Genomic DNA, 19790 nt, shown 5'->3' on the forward strand with positions numbered 1-19790 from the left:
ACAATTGTCACATGTCAACAATATAATGCACTAGTGTAGAAAAAAATTTTCATCTTCATACCTGAAAGTGTGAAATGATGTACCACATCAGCCCCAAGGTTAGTTTGGGGTTTCCATCAACAATGTCATCATTACTGATATTAACAGGTCGTACCTGATCAATAGAAAAAAGTATAATTTATTCATGTTGGTAAAAGCCTGATAAGTATGCATACATGTTTGAATCAACACAAACAATTGGTAAAAACCACTTACATTGTTTTCCTCAAGGATCCGGAGGGCATTGTCTACATTGGTCATAAAGTGAACACGGGTGCGTCCTTTTTCACTTCTCTATCAAACAATGCAAAACAAATGGATTTTAAGACATAGAGAATTAAGCCTTAATTGCACGTCTTTTTAAATTACATGCACTCAAAATTTCACTCATTTTAAAGGAAATCAGAATACTGTAAATACTCTTAGCTGTAACTAAAGTTACATAAAACATGACATGTAACTGCAGTATACATTTCAAAGGGGAGTCACAAAAAGTGCTTTTTCAATTACAAAAACATTTATATGACACAGAAATCAAGATTACAACAATCTATCAGACTTACAATTCGTTTTCCACATAAAATTTCCAGCAGCAGAAGTAGTTTGGTTCCATCTTTTAGGTCTTCAAACAAATCCTTAACTTGTTGGCCGCTGCCAGCCTACCAACACAGAAAATGAATAGTTTTGAAAAATTCGAATTACACCACCAAAAAGTGTATAATAGTAAATGCTACAATCCCACCACAATTGTTGAAATAAACTAGCCCTTAACTTCTGTGCAAAGTGACCAAAATGATCATCTACAATTTGCATGTGCTAAATATCTGCATTATCCTGGTTGTTCCAACTCGCACCTCCTCCCCTCCTCCCCTCCTACCTCCCCCCTCCCCTCACTCACCCAGCTCATCACCAGAGCTGTCATCAACTGTTGGCTTGTCTATCATCTTTAGCAAACTACTTTCCCCTCATTTTACAGTAATTTCTATTGTAAAATTGTTCAGTTGATGAAACACCATAAAAAAAATTGTACAACAGCTTTCATCAGTTTGAAAAGGAATTAAATGCATAATTTGCATGCAACAAGCTTAGATGCACAACTCCATCCCATGTGCAGAATTTTCTGGAAGATTCATGCAAATAATTCCCATGTAATTTGACATAACAACATGGCATTTGCAATAACCTTATTGCCTAATATTTCTCATTTGCCTTCTACTTTAAATCTTGTTGAAAGCCCTTACCACATGTAAAAAAAGGCTTTTTTTCTCTACTTACAATCAAAGTGAAAAAGAACTATCACAAGTATATATTATACAACTACATAAGCTATAGACATTAAAGAAATCATCCCCGGAGACAAAAAAAACAGAGATGGTAACAAAATGGAAAAAACATCACAGAAATCAAGTGATATGAGAAAACATGTATTGTACCTTGGCTAGTTGTGCATTTATCCACTTTGTGAAGGTTTTCTTCTGTGTTCCTTCATGTTCATCTAAAAATAGAGCAGAAAAGGAAATTAATCAGAGAGCATATACACAAACATTAAAAGAATTTGAACTTCCTTTTCACCAATGACAGATCTATATTTAGAACACGAATGAAGATAAGTGAAAGGTACATATATAGAGTACGCAATATCACATGTACATGCAACTATCCAATATTTCAGCATGACAGAGAGAAAACATTCTGCTCCTTTGAAGAAACATAAAGGAAATATCAACAAAAACAGGGAGAATCCAATGACCTATGATCTTATAAATTATACTTTCTACAATGAAAGTACATGATAATTCTAATTTCTTTAATAAATTTTCATTCAAACGGTTGATCGATCAACAACAATCATCAAGCTTCTTGTGCCAGAGGGGTAAAAAAAAAATTGGAGAATTAAGATAGAGAAATAGTGAAAACAAAAATAACAGGAATGAGGGAAAAATGGCTAAAATATCTTTGAGGGAGAATGAATCCCTTTGAAATCTAGAAACGAGAAAGATAGAATATTCAGAATGATACATTTCTTCCCAATCACTGGAAGGGTTTCAAAGTTGAAAAAGCTGCACAAAAGCATTTAGGTGGTATGAATGTACACTTTGACTTAAAAGTGCTCAGCAAAGGCAGAGAAACACATTGCATATTCCATCATGCATAATAGATTAATTTCCCTTTATTTGCCCACAGTTTAGCTACTAGGTTTAGCTCTAAAATTACAACTCATTGTGGTACTCTGTAGGGAATCATAACTGGATCAAATTACATTTAATTTTTAAAAAAATCTTTAGCTCTGATACATGTAGATCAATTAATTTGAACCCCAAAATTAACTGTTATGAATTACCTCACCACTGCTTTAATATGTAATGAGCTGAGGTAATGAATTATCTTCTATGCCAAATGAACATTACTTTTGTAACAAACCCAGGGCTAAAATTTCGATATTACTTGACGAGTTTACTGATATTCTAACCTTACTCTTAATGTTTTAAATCTCAGCCCCCTGCTAATTGAATTGGTGTGTTCAAAATTCTAAATGTAAAATGTATTGTGGTTTCCCACGGAAGGATATTGACAATGCAAATATTTCATGTCTGGATCAAAATCACTTAAATTGATCAGCTGATATGTTAGTGTCCTCAATTTATGAGCGTATTTGCTTCAACAGGGTTGCGTGAAATTCGCTTGTTCCATTCCTCGTGAAATCCACAACGATGTAGATTTCAACGGAGTAATTGAACACGTGAAGAGTGAAGAGACAGTAAGCTCCTAAAAAGCCACAGGCATTTCTCAAATGCGAGGTATTCGACTCATAACAAGATAAATCTCGCATGGTGAAAATTCGCAAAAAACTTTGCATTTGACCTTTTATTCGATCTTGTTAGTGAAATCATTGGTGTTCTAATTTCCCAATTATCGGCATATGGTTTCTCTAAAAAACTTAAATAAAAAAGTACCCCAGCTTTTTAAGGTCAATTATGGAAATCATGTACTGTGTTGTCATAACGGCTAGCCGCTTATGCTATGTCCATAAAGTGAAGGAATGAGCACATTGCGCTCTACAACAATCTTCAAAACAATTTTTGAATGCCGAACCGTCTACAACCTCCAGATTTAAATGACTTGGTATTCAAAGCTTGAGTTCAAAGATCCTAATAGTAAACAAAGTAGCACTTTTTATTCATTTAGGTGTCAGGATGAAGAGCCCGAACAAGAAGGTACGTAAAGAGTATAAAAACACGTCAAGTAAGCCGTGAACGACTAACAAAACAACATGGCGAAAGCGACCTAAGAACTCAACGGGCACGAGTTGCTTCGCTTCAACGCTGAAATTATTTACCCCGAGAGCGAAAAAAAAACCCACGGGAAAAAATTAAGTTTATTGTTTAAGTCTAAGAAACTTTCTATCCTGATGACAATTGCGGGATTAGGTTATTGTCCGCAAGAAAACCACCCTTCCGTTCGAGAGCGTGGACTCACAAACATGCTTGAAACCTTCGGAAGACAACACCTAAGAAAATTCTCGTTTAAATGCGAAGCTTCCCTTTAATTTATTGTATAAAACAAAAGGCCTCTCTCTGACGGTTGGAGAACATTTCAATACAGCCAAAATAGGTGTCACCGAAATAAAATGACGCTTTAGAACTCAGTCATGCGATAACAGAGATCACGATCGAACAGCTGAATTCACACTTGGATGTTTATAAGATGTCCATTTTCGTCATGGGAAGTACTCCATAACGAAACACAAATCTTACCTGAACGGGACTTAATTCGCAGCGTGAATGTTCCACTACCGTCTTCTTCAAAACTCATGATTCAATACCTCCCAGCTGAAGATTCAGTTGAAATTATGTCAATGACTGCTTGCAAAAAGATTTTGTTCGCCCACAGCAAATCAATCGTTCATCAACATTTGGGACAAAGCATTCCAAAACTGCTGAAGGATACAAAAAGGCACGGGTATCGTTAAGTCTTCGATCTGTTGCTCAGTCAACATTAAATACATCGACTCAATAAAAACCAGATGATTTCATGTAGCACGCTCAGGGAGCGAAAAGAGCAGTCGATGTCTGTGAGTGAGAGAGCGCCCGTACCTGACATGTGTTGCACAACCAGCGAACAATCCTTCGACTCAAGACCCACGAACTTCCTTTGAAGTACCGAGCGAAGGAATAATTGAACCACGACTGCTACAGCGTACTACGATATTCCAAGCACTAGGTGGAGTGCCCCAGAGACACAACACATCAGCGATGAAATATTTCTGAAATATTCGCTCATGCGGAGCAAGGACTCAAATGATCTCGGACGCGGCAAAAAGTAAGACAATGGGTAATTGATTTGAGCCAATAAAATCGTTAGGTACGATATGTGAACTATGTGGCGAATTTAAAGTCACTTTGGTATAGTGGACATCTTCAAGACACACGAAACTAAATTCTTGGTAAAACATACTTGAGGAGAGAAGATAAAACAACTGATAAGATTTTCTAATTTGATATCTTACAGCTTAACAGAACAAGGGAAGGCTAAAATCAAATTTATCGAATTTCATTGAAAAATCATCCGCTTTGTTAAGTGTAAAATCATCTGTACACCTAGAGAAATATCAACTGCAAAGTAATATCTATTAAAACAAGTTAAAGACAGGATATTACTTCAAAACCTTTGTTTAAAGATAATATTGTGCCCCCAAGGCTGTTAATCTCGTAAAAGCGTCGTCGAGAGAGGGAAGAATGCTTCTTTCTGTGCTTCGCAAAACACAGAGACAGCTAAGCGTGGGTTTAAACAAATGAGTCCAACCCTTCACGATTTTTGATGGATTTGTTTTCTTTGCTCAGTTTTCGCTCAACTGTATCCCCCCTTAAGAGATAATTTAACTTACAGGAGATCACGCAAAACAATGCAGTTCGATTAATTATATTCGCTCAGAAATCAACAAAACTGATCGTTCACACATTGGATGGATATCGAACGTTTTAATACCTCACGAATAAGTACAGTTCAGGAAAGGAACTAAAAAAAGTATTTCTTTCCGAATCAAATAATTTCCTTTGTGTTTTGTACGTTTTGAGCAATCTATCTGTCAGTTGCCAATCTGTTTAGCAGACCTTTGCATGTAAGAGCCCTCTGCTGATTCGATGTCATGACACTCATATCATTCTCGTAATTGAAATACAACTGAAAACCAACTCCTTATTTTTTCGTCTCAATGCTCAAGAAGCGCTGACAAAATATTGCACTTTCGCTATTAATATCTGTTCGATTTTTGGGAACGATTTTTAAATCCTGTTGTGACTTCTCAAAATTTTGAAAGTTGCGTGGCCGTGAATCGTTTAATTACATTAATCCATTGATGTATTGTATGTGACACAAAATCACGGGAAAAGCGGAAAACAAGTACAACTTCCTGCGCGTGGGAATGACAAAGTACAACAATTAAAACCGTCGTCGGGGTACAAGCCCCTGAAAGATTTGTTTCCACTCATGGTATGTACGTGTTTTGGGTTATTCTAAAGTAGTTTGTCAAGACAGTTTCGAGCGAAATTAAACTCTATTAGTGAAAAGCTGGAATAAAAATATGATTGTCATGATACGCAATGGTTTATTCACAAAGTCCAACGGTCCTTTAATGAGCCACTCATGATCAGTTGGTTTTTAAGTCCGATCACTATACTCAGAAGCTTACCAATTTAACATTGACTGACTGACTGACTGACTGACTCACTGATTTACTGACTGATCGTCTGAGTGACTGACTGACTAACTGACTGACTGACTGGTTGACTGACTGGTTGACTGACTTAATGACTGACTAATTGACTCACTGGTTGACTGACTGAATGATTGAATGATAGACTGACTGACCGACTGATTGACTGACGAGCTGGACTGATTGTGTGGCTCACTGACTGACTGAATGACAGATTGACTGACTGACTCACTGACTCACTGACTCACTGACTCACTGACTCACTGACTCACTGACTCACTGACCCACTGATTGACTGACGCAACTAACATTGAAAAAAAGTGTATGTACTTGATGAAAATCAGTTTCATTACAATTAAGTCCCTCTTCCACTTAAAGAATAAGATTTCCTGTTGTTTTCCGATGAATTGTTTATCTAAGAGTTTATATTGGCCTGTGGGTAGCCCGCTAGCGAGCATAGCTTTCCTATAAGTGACAGGAAGCAGTATGCATATGCACGAAGTAAATGGCTCTCTTGACTTTTTAGCATACCTTGTCTCTGTTGAATAAAATGATTCGCAGAAACCAAGTGAACCGATCTCTTAGAAAAACTTATATGGCAGTTACCAACCACTACTGAATAAAATTCGGTCTTAAGACTGTAAAGCGTCATGTGACTCATCAAAGAAGAATACGTGACTTGATTTTTTTTGTTTCATTCAGCTGCTGAGCAGCCCTTTCATTGTAAGTGGAAACTGTTTGACGAGTTTGGGAGGTGTATAGCGATGTGAAGAAACTGACCGATGTCATCAATTTTGGTACGCTTTGGCTTCAAACAAACGAGTTGGATGATACTTAGGGTTTTTTTACGCTAATTACAGGCGAACCACACAGATTTTACAATTCATGAATGCTGTTTACATGTAACATGGAGGAGAAATTGTACAGAATTATGAAATAACCAGCGAAAACTGCTAAGAAGCATCTGGTTGTATCCGACAGCCCCGGCGAGGACCTGAAACTCAGGATATTGTGTAAACATGAAGTTGAACCAACCTCACTGATTCCAAATATGGTAGTCAGTAAAAGCAGTGGCAGTGATTAACGCGATCCAATTACACAGTTTGGATTTCTATAAAGGTGCACTTTGGGTAGCGATCGCCTGCTAATTTCACTAAAATCCACAGAATGGTTGTAATCGCTGAACCAGACGAACTGAAGGCAGAAGGTGAAAAAAATAGTCATAATAGAAAAACAGCCTTACTTTTTTGCCATTCTGATAAAGCTAACAAGTTTACTTTCGAGTAAATAGAAACCACATGTCGTGGCGTGCGTACAAATGAAATCAACTCGAAATTTAATAGCAAGTTTCGAACTGGGTTCGAAACTTGCCATTTTGGGTTTTTAAGTTAAAAAACAACAACAAAACGTCGTGTGTATGAAAACGGATGTTCTTCTAAAACTGTTGCACTTTTCCTCGCGAATTAAAGGGTCTCAACTGTTCTTTTGTCGCGATCAGCTACGACCCCAAATGCTATTGTTCTTTCAGGGTCTGTTTTGTAATTGTTTACAACGATTTCATATATTTCCTATGAACAATTAAAATAGTGAAATACTAAAAAAATCAATAAGAGTAAAAGGAAGCAATCCCAAGGTAGCACTTCTTGTCCACTATCTCCCCGTCAAATCAAAATTCAACGTGTTACTTTCGAAAGTTTGAGAGACGTGTGCTTCCTCAATAAACATAGATTGTTATAAAATGAGCTATTTTTTTCCTTAAACAGTCTATCATCCACGACTAATGATAGCAGAATTCCTTTCTGTACCTGTAGAGCTGCTTTGCAGCGGCTTCATGTTGTTCACAGAACACATCTTCAAACTTTCCGAAGACAAGGATTCATTCACCGGAGAATTGCCTGTTGATTGTACACAATTTAACGCAGATGATACCTTGAGTGAAGAATTTGAAAACCCACGAAACTCCACAGATACATCCACATGGCGAGAAAACAGACCAGCAATGAAAGTCTCCTTGAAGAAGAGTGCCTGGTTTGCATTTCAAGTAACAGTGCTAACTGGTGGCTTTATAGGTGTTGGGTGCATCTTCTTTATATACTTTCAAATGAAGATAATTTTCGTCTGCGATTGGAAGGCACTCCGTGATTCGTCCATCCCTCTAGAAAAAAAGCGACCGCGTATCATTGGTGAATCGTACCTGGCTTCAACTCTCTACCTCTGGCAGCCACTGATGTTGCTATTTGTGTTCAGATGGCCTCTAATCAAACAAGTTAACTTAGTTACGTTTACGTTGATTGGAATTTTCTTTGATCTCGCCTACAGATTTTTGGTTGCTGTCTATGGGTTGTACTACCCTCCGTGGATTCCATATCCACTGAATATTCTTTATTTAATTATGATTCTTGTCCAAAGTTTTTCTGTCGGGCGTATTTTCGGAGGTAATATATTTAGTGCAAGTTTATTCGGATTTAAGCTCTGTGCGCAGTTCATCATAGGGGCCCCAGTGTTTTGTTTGTTCGCGTCCGTCTTGTGTCCACTGTTTGCGCACCTCGAAGGTATTTTAAAAGTCGCCATGATTGCTCTTTCATATTCAGTCGGCATAATACCTAAGATACTCTCAAAGCGATGTGTCTCAGGATTGTACGTTATAAACCCAGGCTTTTCATATGTTTTGGTGTCTACTGCATCTAGCGCGGTTTGCATGGCAGTGAAATTTATGCTGGCCGAATTTAAAAGCCTTTGGGCGTTTATTGCGTTAAGTATCGGCGAACAAACCATTCACCTAGTGTACCAACTAATCGTCAAAGCTGGAGAATCTCACGAGGACAAATCACAGTATGAGAGAATTTTACTCTCTGGGTTGGAAGCAGATCCCACAGGACCATTTAGTGCCGCCAAAATGAAAGAACGTCGATCTCAGAGGCTAGCCGCTGACTTAACAATACACGAAATGATGTCTAGGGCTGCCGCAGTTGTCCTCTCAGTTGGACTTATGACAGTTTATGCTATAATTCACCGGATCCTGCGTCCTGAAGAGTACCAGGAAATGATTGTGGATCTTTTGATACGTATAGTTTTAGCGCTGCTTGTAGAGATAATGTTCAACGTAATATTTGTGATGATGCTAACTCGTACAAGAAATATTCCAGTTCTTAAAGTATGGAATGTAAAATGGAAATCGCATCTTATTGTTTGTATAGTTACTGTCTATATGATTGTAAATTATTATGCAAACAAAATTTTGCTGATTCTCAGCACACTACACGAAGCTGAGGGGAAGATTGATAATTGTTAATTAGGCAAAGATTTTAACTTTCTTTTCAGCACAACCACAGATATAAAGATGCTGTTCACTTTGTTCTCAGGTTTCAGAAAAAGGTATTAAAATACAGGCCTCACTGTCAATAGAAGTCTTAAACCATGTAGTAAAAAAAAGCGTCTCATTATCATAACTTTAGTACGAGTCTTGTTCTGATAACTACATAATCGTTCCTCTTTCAACTTGAATGGCATTTACCTGCCGCACGACAATTCTGGAAAACACTTTATTGATAAAAATTTTAACCATCACAAAAATCAACAGAACTGGTATCCAAATAACTTACGTCAACAAGAAACGAAGTTCGCACAAACCCTCAAAACAGCTCGGCAGAAGGCTGAAGGTATGTTAGCGAAGAGTAGGTAGCCTGTCTATAGCCCTCCTATACCGTCCACCATACATACCCCATCCCAAATTCCCTTTAGAGAGGCCCTCCGAAAAAGAATTGTCCAACAAAAAGTTGCGAAGGCATCATCAATATATGATTATTTCTGCATATAATTTTTTAAGCATGACATTAGCAGCTAAAACGTATTTAACAGAACTAGCTGTTGCTCGAGGAAAAAGAAAGGGCAATTGTTACAAAAAATAAAATCTGAACTTCGTAAGTACATCATCATCTGGCATCGAGCGATAATCTATCTTCATTGTTACGATATATATTTAGAAAAAGAAACATTTGCAACTTTTACTTAAATTTTCATGCTTCTTCGCAGCGTAGTAAACTGCTTTGATGAAAGATTTCCTGAAACAGGAAAAACGTCAACACTTAATTTTACACCCATAAGTTGAATCGTTTATGTCTGTCCCTCTTGTCAGCTCGTTTACTAGCAAACAGATCAACTTACTTATACGCCGGGATTGTCGGTTTAAAAGGATGTAAACAAAGACTTTTCATTACCACTGAAATGAAACAAGCTTACTTTGGAAACTTACGAAAAATTTATAACATTTTGCTCTGTTAGATTAAGTAATTTTTTTCGATATGGACTTGCATGAGGTCTTATTCGTTTAATTTGTACGCTTCTGTTCAATCAGCACAGCTGGCGCATAGAAGTTCAACCCCTTCTCTAACAAATCCTTCATTGGCCAGAGACCGCTGACACCGAGTGCAGTTAAAGCACTCTTTGTGGAAATTTGACTCCTCTAACGTGAAGTATTCACCGCCGATAATTGGTTTAAAGCAGACCTCACACTGCTTGGCCAGGAACCTTCCATAGCACTCGATACAGTAGCGGTGGCCACTATGCACAGAGAATGGTCGAGATGCCAACGATTCATGGCAGGTAAAACAACTGAAACACTCCTTGTGCCAGGTCTGTTCGTTGTAGAGGACACCGCCTTCGGAGAGTGGCTCTCCGCAATCCGCGCAACGCTTGGCATGTAAATTCTGATAGCATCCGGGACAGTAGAACTCATCATCTTTTGGAACAAAACCGCTAGTCCCGATAGCTTCCCGACAGACGGCGCACTTGAAGCATTCTTCATGCCAGTAGGTGCCATTGTATTCTAGGCGCGCGCTCCCAGACTCGATGGCATAATGGCATCCTGCACACGTCTTCTGGAAGTTAGTGATGTAGCAATCATTACACAGAACTTGCTCCTTGTAGAAAGTAAATTTTCCGTCTGATCGCAGAGGTTTCCGACACAGCTCGCACAGGAAACACATTTCATGCCAATGTCGATCGTCAGCTGTTGATACGTCTTTAGCATCAGGTCCAATCTTGCCATGACAGTGGTCACACACGTTGGCAAATCTGCATCAAAAGAAGAAATTTTGTCAATTGAAATTGTTTACTCGATAAAGAATGGAAGATCAGAAGTAGCAGTTGCAAGACTGCTCCAGAGTGACCCTCTAGTTATTTATGAAATAAAGATCTCAGACGCAAAATTGTAAGACAAAATCCTACAATATTGTTCCCGTCTGTCCAACAACTGCTAATAATTTGACTCCCTAGAAAAGATAAGAACATACTTGCAGACAATATATTACGTACAACACACAATCACGTAAATCATAATAAATAGAACACACCTGCAGTCAAAACAGTCAACGCATACGGGCTTTTCGTCTCTGACAATAAACTGCTTGCCGGTGATGCTGACGTCGCACTCGTTGCATCGGAAATGACCCAAGTGCCAGCTTTTATTCATGGCTATGGTGTATTCCCCGGTGAAGATAAGCTGAGTATGCGCAGATAAAGGGAGCAATAGAACTTCAGAATTAGTTTGCTAAATTAGTCAAAGTCTGTTATGTGTCTCAAAGACATACAACACACTGAAACAAAAAATTAACTTTAACTTTTGAAGAACAGCTCTACTGACTCAATCAAAGCCCCAGAACCTTGGATCGATGGCAGTATCTGAGCAACTGCACACTGACCCGTCCCTTGACAACAGTAAGATGATAACAAGTTAGGGTTAATGTTTGGTTCGGGGAGGGGTTGGTGCGCAGCTGCTTAGATACTGGTGAATCTTTCAATCACAGCTAACGAGCTACAGATGGTATTGAGAGCAAAGGCATAAGTGATGACAAAACAGATGAAAAAACGTTTGACTGATAAACAACTCCACCGTTAGCCCTTATAATGACCACTCAAGATTTCGCAATATCACAAGCTATTCCCATAAAGCTGGACGACCACAGAACGACATAACAAATTGTGGCGGGTAATCTTACCTCATCACATCCATAGCAACGTTGCCTTGACAACTCAGCGTGATGTCTTGCGCAGTAGACTTTGTTTCCATACTGGAAGTAGGTGAGGTCTACCAACAGCTCCCAACAAGTCGCGCAGCAGAAGCATGCAGCGTGATAGCATGACACTTCACTGTCGTCTAACTCAGCTGAAACCACTACGTCGCCTTTAGGGATGGTCTTGAAACACGATTGGCAAGTCTAAAGAAGCACAGGAACCCAAACGTAAATTGGCACACAGTAAACTTTTAATTATGTATACAAGAGATATGCTGACCGTAAATGCTTTAAAGAGCTTCCCTCTTTAGTAAACTCATCGTCCAGAGCTCCTGTGTAAGCCTCTCTCTCCCCACCCCACCCCCAATCCCTGAGCGGCGCCAACTCTACCCCCTTCAGTTTTAATTCATTTTTAATACAAAATTATTGGATGAGCAAGTGACCTATCGTAAAATGTGAGATAAGGTTAAGACTTGCACCACACAAGAAGGCAAACTGCTATGCTGTGGTATTGATAGGAATAAATTATGAATTCGACGGCGTGGTTCTCGCAACACCCGCGCAACAAGCGAGCCTGGTCTCTCTCAACCACTGAGAGAGATTATGCTGAGCCATATGACATGCATGCATCTTATGTTAGTTTCACGATCTGTGCAGGTGAACAATGATAGAAAAGTAGCTTACAGCGCTTATACGTGTAAACTAAAAGCAATCATAGCAATTATACGCGGAAAGGAAAGACTACCCAAAATTGTATGAAGGGTTTAAGATTTGTAAGGAATTTTGCGCATATATTTACATAATTGAAGCACATCATTAACAACCCAACTAAACAGGGTTAACTGAAATGGCCGGTAACTTGAACTCTTATTAGTAAGAGCCGTTTTGGTACACTGAAAAGCCATCCCGACAAACTTAACATGTTCAAGTACGCCTTTTTAAGCTTTATCTTTAAGAACTCTTGAAAGATTAGTGTAAACATCTACAGCCTCGTCCTTCACATTCTCTTCATATCTAAACGGTTTTGGCAAACTACTATAGGTAGTGTTCTTATCTAGGCTCATCTAAAGCTAATCATTTCTTGTACATTAAATTCCATGGCGTTTAATTTAAAGCACACTGGACAAATTATTGGTTAAGGAGGATTAAAATATCAGCGGATTATCCAGCCAACTTATGAAACTTTTGTTGCAGCGGATAAAGAGTTAGGAGGTATGAACATTTCTTGGCATGTGTGCACTTGCAAAGCTTAAAAGTTTATATGCTAAAGAAGAAAATAAACACGCCGAGCTCATATATTATTGCTTGAAATTGAGGGGCACCGAGAGTAGATACACAGATAAACCCATTTTTCTCCAATTTAGTCTACTACTATGAGAAAGAAGGGAAAGTAAAAGCATTGCAGTAATACGTGTTCTACCAAGTAACTAAGTAAACCTCAATAACAAAATGACAGCACAATCCTATTACAGTTGTTTTAAAATCATTAACAAGTTCTAACGTTACAATTTTCTATTCATATCGAGGAGAGCACATTTATGTCGGTTTTTCAGCGAAAATCGCCAGAGAAACTATCCATCGTTTATGGTGCCTCTCTGTAATTTTTTCACTTAAGCATAATCCAAACAGTCCATTAACACAAGTTATGCCGAGTGTCAAAGAACTGCTACCAGTAATGATGTTCTGTGGCTACACTTGGCCACGTACCTTTTCAAGACGTGTGTGTGTCATTTAAAAACTTAGTCCAGCATTGTGTCTGGTATGAGGATTAGGGTCTTTTAAGGAGGTCAAATGTTGCAAATTGACATATTTAGCATCAGTGTTGAGAGATGAAAGAAATGTGTATGCAATCGACAGCCTCTCTTTGTTATTCCTCTAAGCGTGCACTTGCTTTCTAATTTCTCCCCTCAAAAGGAGCTGAAACGAAAAAAATGATAAGAAGGAGAAGCAATCCTCTCACCTCTCTTCTTCCAAGAGGAACTTTGACCTTTCCGGTTCCTTTTGCATTATCTTCGTTGTTCCAGAATTGAACAAAAGCTTCTCTTTGAGGTTCTGGAATATTTGAGAAATGCACGGGCGCTTTGTCTTGTGGAGGGTTTTGATATACGCGCTGTTTTATATAATAATCTTCTCCAGGTGACCCAGGGATGGGAATTCTATCCTCTGGTAAGGACTTCATGTAAGCCTCTACCTGTTTGTGATCCAGACAAGAGCACGAGTTTACATGAACATTTCTGGTTAAGGTATAATCTTAGTTCAACAATTTCTTCTTTGTGTGGGCACATGTAACTTAAACCTCCTGGCTTAAAGCATTAGCAGGTCTTTCCAGATTTATTCGCAAATCTATTAGCTCTATTTACTCTCATTCCCCCAAAGGTAACTTTATCTACAGGAATGAATCTTATTCGTCGGAAAGCGTGGTGCGGTTTGCCAATATTCATTCCCTGGATTGCGATTTATCCGTTAAACCACAGCGTACCAAGGTACTCGGGTTGAGAAAAAATTATTTGATACTTTTAATAACTAAATGGGGTAAAGGATTTTTCCTCAAAAAATGCAAAAAATTGACGAGGACACACAAATTTGTCAAAATACCAAATAGACTTTGATCAAAAAAAGAATATTTGTTTTTCCTCACCTGACCAGTCGTCAATCCAGGAGGAGACCAAAGGTAATCTGAGGCCGTTGAGGGAGGGGGAGGTGGGGGAAACAAATCGTTATCCACAAGGGAAGATTGAGTAGTAAATATCTTCATCGTTTGGTATTCGTTGTTATTTGACAACGGGGGAGGGGACGGTAAATCATCTTCGCGGTTCGTGTCCGAGTTGATTTTAAGGCCTTTTACTTTGAATTCAACTTCGTCTACATCGACATCAGCATCAGCGTCCACAGACATATCATGGTTCTCACGGGGACATTTGCAGTTCGCACACACTTTGCTGTCGAGAAAGATTTGGACGATTTTAAAAAGTCAGGTTACCAGGGATGAAACAGGGCTTGTTAAGTCTGGTTCACGCCCAATACATAATGGCCCAACGACATAACGAAATGAATGAAAGATAAGGTTTGTCCTAAATTATGCCATCATGTCCATGTTGTTACACTGTTAATTCGAGAAGATGCCTCATCGTTCAAATTACCTGTACTACCTTGACGGACAAACTGTTAGTACGGTTCTTGGTACCGTTGTTATTTTCTGTGAAAGAACAGCGCGTAACGCGTAGATTATTGTAAAAACCCCAAGTAACGGTTATTACAATTGAGTGGGTTTCTCTCAAAGAACAGAAAATTCTAAACAGTTACAAATAGTCAAAGGGTTAAAAAAGTATAGCAGATGTCTGAAGTGCTTCATCCTCTGGCAATTGCATTTCTGCGCTTGCATGACTTCATTAAGTATAAACTGCTCTAATCACCCTTCCATTTACATACATTAGCAGCATGCACACGATCTGAAACATTTCCATGGCGTTTATTAAAATGCACACGACCTGCATCGAGGAGAAAAATGATTGAGGTCGCAATTGATTTTAGTTCAGCATCTGATTAGGCTAATCACAAGGCCGCCGGCAAACAAAGCAATACTAATGAGACCACAGTTTACTTTCCACACTCAACTGGTAATCGCTCCAAATTGTTTCTTGTCTGTCATGATCAAAATTTGGAGAAGTACGAGTTCAATTCCGCAACTTGATCTTAAAAGAAAAGTAAATATTTACACTACGAAGAGTCAACAGCTTTATAAAAGGATTAATGCTTTTTAAAGTTAAAATCAGACCCGCTATCTTAAGAAAATTCTCAACCATAAGGCAGTGGGATAGTTATTTGGAAACAAGAGCAAGTTTGGTTTCAAGGAAAAAACGATGATTTTGGTTTCTGGGATCCTCATTTCAAAAATAAACTTATAGGTTGTAAACAGATGCTTAATGAAAACGGAAAACTCCTAACGATGAAAAAAACAAATATTGTTCAGCAAAGCAGAAGCCGATTACACCGAAAATTAGGACCAGCTCTAAATGAAACGAGGAACTGCAACTTCTGCCTTTTTATGCGAGGTTCGAACAATGCATACGCACTGCCGGCAGATGGCTTACCTCAATACCATAACTAGGGTTCAATAGAACAATGACTTTTTACCACAACCCAATATCTCACATTTCTCCGAAACTGAACGGCTTGAATATCCACCAGATCGTAACCAAACTTAGCTATGTTTCTGTAACACGCAATCTTAAGTTGATCATAAAATCACCAGTAGGAATTTTTTAAAGGCATTTTTTCAGAACTTTTTTGTTCGTAACAGATTTTCTTCTAATCTTCTGTTCTTTGATCACAGAAAACATGGAGATTTAGAATTTAATTGTTCAGGTCCTAAATTTTATCTACTTTCGAATGATTTCCACATGGTTAATCAATTTTCATGAATAATTTGTGGTTTTCGGCAAAGTTTTCTTGAAAGAATTAATAGCCAGTAAAACGGATGTCCTTAAATAAGATTTTGCGGCATATTTTCTGCCATTTTAAAAACAGAAATGCGTAGATATTACATAAAATCCTTAGGAAAACATTAGCAGTATCTCTTGACTTGCTTAAAGGCTATTCTGCGTTTACACTGGAATCCTAAAGAAACAAAAAGTGACTAGTATATTTTGAAACATCCTTTGTTGTTTTGCTGCTTTCGGAAAATTAGTAACGCCGTGCGTTCTGACCAAAGAACTTTCCTTCAAGGAACTTAAAATATGTGTCCTTAAAGGAAGATTAAAAAGACGCAAGTACAATCAAGGGCATTCACATGAGATCGCTTACATGTGGCGATTACAGAGCCAGGACTACGTCCGGCAAGAAACTCCTCGCTTCTTATGAGTTTGCACGTTCAGGGGCAATTAAGCCATTAACATAATTACGCACAGATCGTCAAAAATAACGACTAGTCTGTCTCTGTGACACAAAATAACTTTCGGTGTTTGGTTACAAAACTACTCAGAAATTCTCTTGATACCAAACGGAATTCAAGTTCACTCGGTATTTTTGCGCTGCGTCTTAAAAGCTGTCTTTACAGTGCGCCGCGGGTATTTTGGCACGTGTCTGAAGAATGTTATTCTAACGCCTTCTAAGACTGATCTCTCCAGAATCTGGCCTCTTCTTTTGTGAAAGCATCATTAGAAACGGAAAGGGAAAGAATTCCAATCTGGTGACAGTCCATAAAACTCTTAATTTTTTTTACGCAATTGTTCACTTGTCTAACAAAGTAAACACTTCACAGGCGCGAGAAATGGTTGTCCAAAATAATACGGTTGTTGTCAAAGTACTCAAGACTTTCCCGTTTAAAAATGAAAGTTTAAAAATCTCCTGCAATGTAATTTTCGTTTGTAGACGTCGGCCATTCTTCGGCAGTACAGCCTACCACGATTTCCTGATATCTGCTCGGCAGTCACGATTCATGTATAAAAATAACATGTCAATATCGCTCGATTTTTCTACGGCTAAGAATAGAACTGAGAACTTGTGCATTTAAATTTGCTCCTACGCTAGGAACGTCCAAAAAAATCTCACCAAGTCTTAAGTCTTTGAACTAAGCACTGATAAGTGAAATTTTCTTGAGTGTGTTTTCTTGATCAAAGCGGCAAGAAATGAAACACGAATAAGGTATCTGTTCTTAATCAGTACTAGTTAAAATGAGCTCTTACACAGTGTGTTCATTCATTCGCGAAATTGAAATTCACTAACCTTATACTAGGTCTTGGTGGTTTTTGAGGAGGCTTTGTCGTCTCTACTTTCTTCACAGTCTCCATAAAGTGTTTAAACAGGCTTCTCACGCAATCGAAATGTTTTAAGTATCCCAACAAACCGGCAGGGGTCGAACAGAAAAAATTATCTACGAGGCACTTTCGTAACGGGCTTTACATGGGCACAGCTTGTGTATTTAGTCACTGAAGCGGCTAATGAATGAAAATCGAAGTTTTAATGCCCTCCGGCAGCTCGCAACTTGACACATATCCACAATGACAAGTCGCTATTGCCAGCCCGCACTGACATATTACATTCTAGCAACCAGTGTGGGTATTTCACTTTCTTGATACTTTAGCGCAGAGATCGCGAAATGATAAAGTGGATCAATAGATATGAAAGGCGCTTTAAGGGATCAATAATTTTAAACAAACCCTTTACATGCGAAAAATTGAAGAGACAATCAAAGCGAAGAAGTATTATACGAAAGCAAATAATTTACTGCTCTAGAGTTATTTTCTGCGGGTGGGAACGACACGGCGCGTAATAAATTCAAAGTGTTTTATTGTACTTAATTAAGTGACACACAGAATAATTTTAGTCTAAACAACGGGATTAAAATTTCGATTTCAATAATTCTCAGTTCGTGCGCGCATTTTGCTCGCTGACAGCCCGACTGAGAGTATGCGTAAGATGGACTCAAAAAATAAACAAGTTTATTATGCGCCACTTACCGCCACACGTGCAAACTGAAACCAGAACATTTCTCTCCACATTTAAGACAGGGCTTTCCTTCGTCGAGATTCTGTAGTAAAATTCCCTGAGAACAAAAGGAAAGATTCGACTCAGCTTGACCAGCCAGCCTCCACTACGACCCGTCGTCGCAGTCTGAGAGGCGTTATTTAAATAATTATGGGGAAAAAAAATGATTTGATAGTGTCTCTCTCACTTTCTTCGATGCAGATGAGCGCTCCGAACCCATTTTAATCTCGTCGGTACTCAGGAAGCGGTGAAAATTGTCCATATTCTCAGTAGTACGCGTTCTAGAGCGTCCAGCGTTCATTGTGGCATGCACTGGAGAGGTTAAGCGAAGCGCGATGCATTGACGAAATTAAATCCCGCTTTGATATTTATCCAACAAGGTTTTCATATTTCAGTCCCTCAGGGCGCGCCGGATGTCATTTTTAGACGCGCGGGCGGCGGACGGACACGCGAGGAAATGCGCGCAGGTTGTGTGTCACTACGTGCGCAGAAAAAAGAGGACAATTGTGCGCCTTCCGGAAGTGTTTAAAAGTTATTACGAGTTAACAGAGAGAAAACCGACAGTGAGGGTGTTAATTCATTGCGCAGGGTACGAGATTTTCTTCGAGCATGACAACTGTTCAGGATGTACACACAAAAAAAATAACGTACGGCCAATCCAAAAAAAAATAAGGATTCTCTGAAACATACTGAAAAGTTTATTACACGAAGGCTCGGGTGCTTTTAATTAAAGAGAAAAAAATGCCTGGTATTGTTCATGCAAATCCGGAAACAGGCTTTTCACGATAATCCACCTTGGGACACTTTCTGTCTGAATTCCTTAGCGCTTTCTTAGACTTTCTAAACTGCATCCGCTACATTAAATGTAGATATGGAAACAATATCTATAATTTAAAGCTAATCTTATTTTAAGAAACCCTCTGTGTTTTTGTTTGTGAGTTAAGATAAGATTTGAATCAAAAATATCAATGCTATCTTGAATGCTCACTTTGTTACTGTCAAAGTTCAAGAACAGATTGTCAATCAAGCTTGAATTTCCGCTCAGACAAAATATTTTTACCGATGATTCACCCAGAAGATCAAAGTTTTACAAATTTCTTGATATCCTGTAAACTCTGATGACGAACAAAATGGGAAAGAAAGAGTTTTGATTTGTAAATCTCCCGGAAAATTCAAGTTTATTAACTCACGATAAATACTTTCGCAAATAATCTCCTGTAATCATCCACATTCCTAACAATCTGTTTTCTGCTTTCTTTCTTTGTTTTTCTCTCCCACCAAGGATTTTTTTCTGACGCCGAATTCTATTTGTGATACAAGTAAGGATATTAGAAAACGGTATGATGTCGTCTGGCGACAGAAAGTTCAGAGACGTCACAGTTCCAGAAGAGGTGTAACGTTCATTCGTCACGGGCAACTTGGAACAAAGGAAGTGTATGGTTCCTGCTGAGAATTTGCACCAACCTGTGTAACTGCATGGCTAATGTGTAACACTATTGCGCGACGAAGCTACAAGAAGAATTCCAAATAAAACGTTTTTG

General features: G+C 38.6%; 2 protein-coding genes across 7 annotated transcripts in view; both read right to left on the reverse strand.

The window, feature by feature from the left end:
• The window catches only part of LOC131783790 (dystrophin), a 53994-nt gene extending 49682 nt beyond the window's left edge, over positions 1–4312 (reverse strand). For 3 of the 5 annotated variants that reach the window (XM_059100553.2, XM_066172703.1, XM_066172704.1), the window contains exons 1-6: positions 4134–4312; positions 3795–3973; positions 1473–1534; positions 603–698; positions 256–333; positions 62–154 (exon numbers count right to left, since the gene is read on the reverse strand). In XM_059100553.2, the coding sequence (XP_058956536.1) occupies positions 62–154; positions 256–333; positions 603–698; positions 1473–1534; positions 3795–3852 (387 nt within the window). In that variant the 5' untranslated portion in view covers positions 3853–3973; positions 4134–4312. Of the gene's footprint in view, positions 1–61; positions 155–255; positions 334–602; positions 699–1472; positions 1535–3794; positions 3977–4133 lie in introns of all 5 variants that reach the window. The other 2 variants (XM_066172702.1, XM_066172701.1) reach the window with 2 other exon arrangements.
• A 4968-nt stretch (positions 4313–9280) lies between these two features.
• LOC131783791 (testin) lies at positions 9281–18595 on the reverse strand. Of its 2 annotated transcripts, XM_059100558.2 has the most exons (7): positions 18437–18595; positions 18222–18307; positions 14402–14702; positions 13724–13954; positions 11749–11967; positions 11104–11252; positions 9281–10825 (listed from the first exon to the last, which is right to left on the reverse strand). In XM_059100558.2, the coding sequence occupies exons 1-7, from the start codon at positions 18548–18550 to the stop codon at positions 10099–10101; spliced, it is 1827 nt and encodes a 608-aa protein (XP_058956541.2). In that variant the 5' UTR covers positions 18551–18595; the 3' UTR covers positions 9281–10098. The 2 variants fall into 2 exon arrangements, with proteins under 2 accessions (XP_058956541.2, XP_058956542.2); XM_059100559.2 differs by lacking the exons at positions 18222–18307; positions 18437–18595 and adding an exon at positions 17488–17691.
• Between the last annotated feature and the right edge of the window lie 1195 nt (positions 18596–19790).

This window comes from Pocillopora verrucosa, chromosome 9, assembly GCF_036669915.1.
Source record: "Pocillopora verrucosa isolate sample1 chromosome 9, ASM3666991v2, whole genome shotgun sequence".
In the NCBI taxonomy this organism is placed as follows: domain Eukaryota; kingdom Metazoa; phylum Cnidaria; class Anthozoa; order Scleractinia; family Pocilloporidae; genus Pocillopora; species Pocillopora verrucosa.

Excerpts from the sequence above, each read along its gene's own strand:
- LOC131783791 (XM_059100558.2), bottom strand. The coding sequence starts at position 18,550 with ATGAACGCTGGACGCTCTAGAACGCGTACTACTGAGAATATGGACAAT. Across the intron at positions 18,308-18,436 it reads GCTCATCTGCATCGAAGAAA|GGAATTTTACTACAGAATCT; the intron begins GTGAGAGAGACA and ends TTTTGTTCTCAG. Across the intron at positions 10,826-11,103 it reads GTTGACTGTTTTGACTGCAG|ATTTGCCAACGTGTGTGACC; the intron begins GTGTGTTCTATT and ends CTTTTGATGCAG.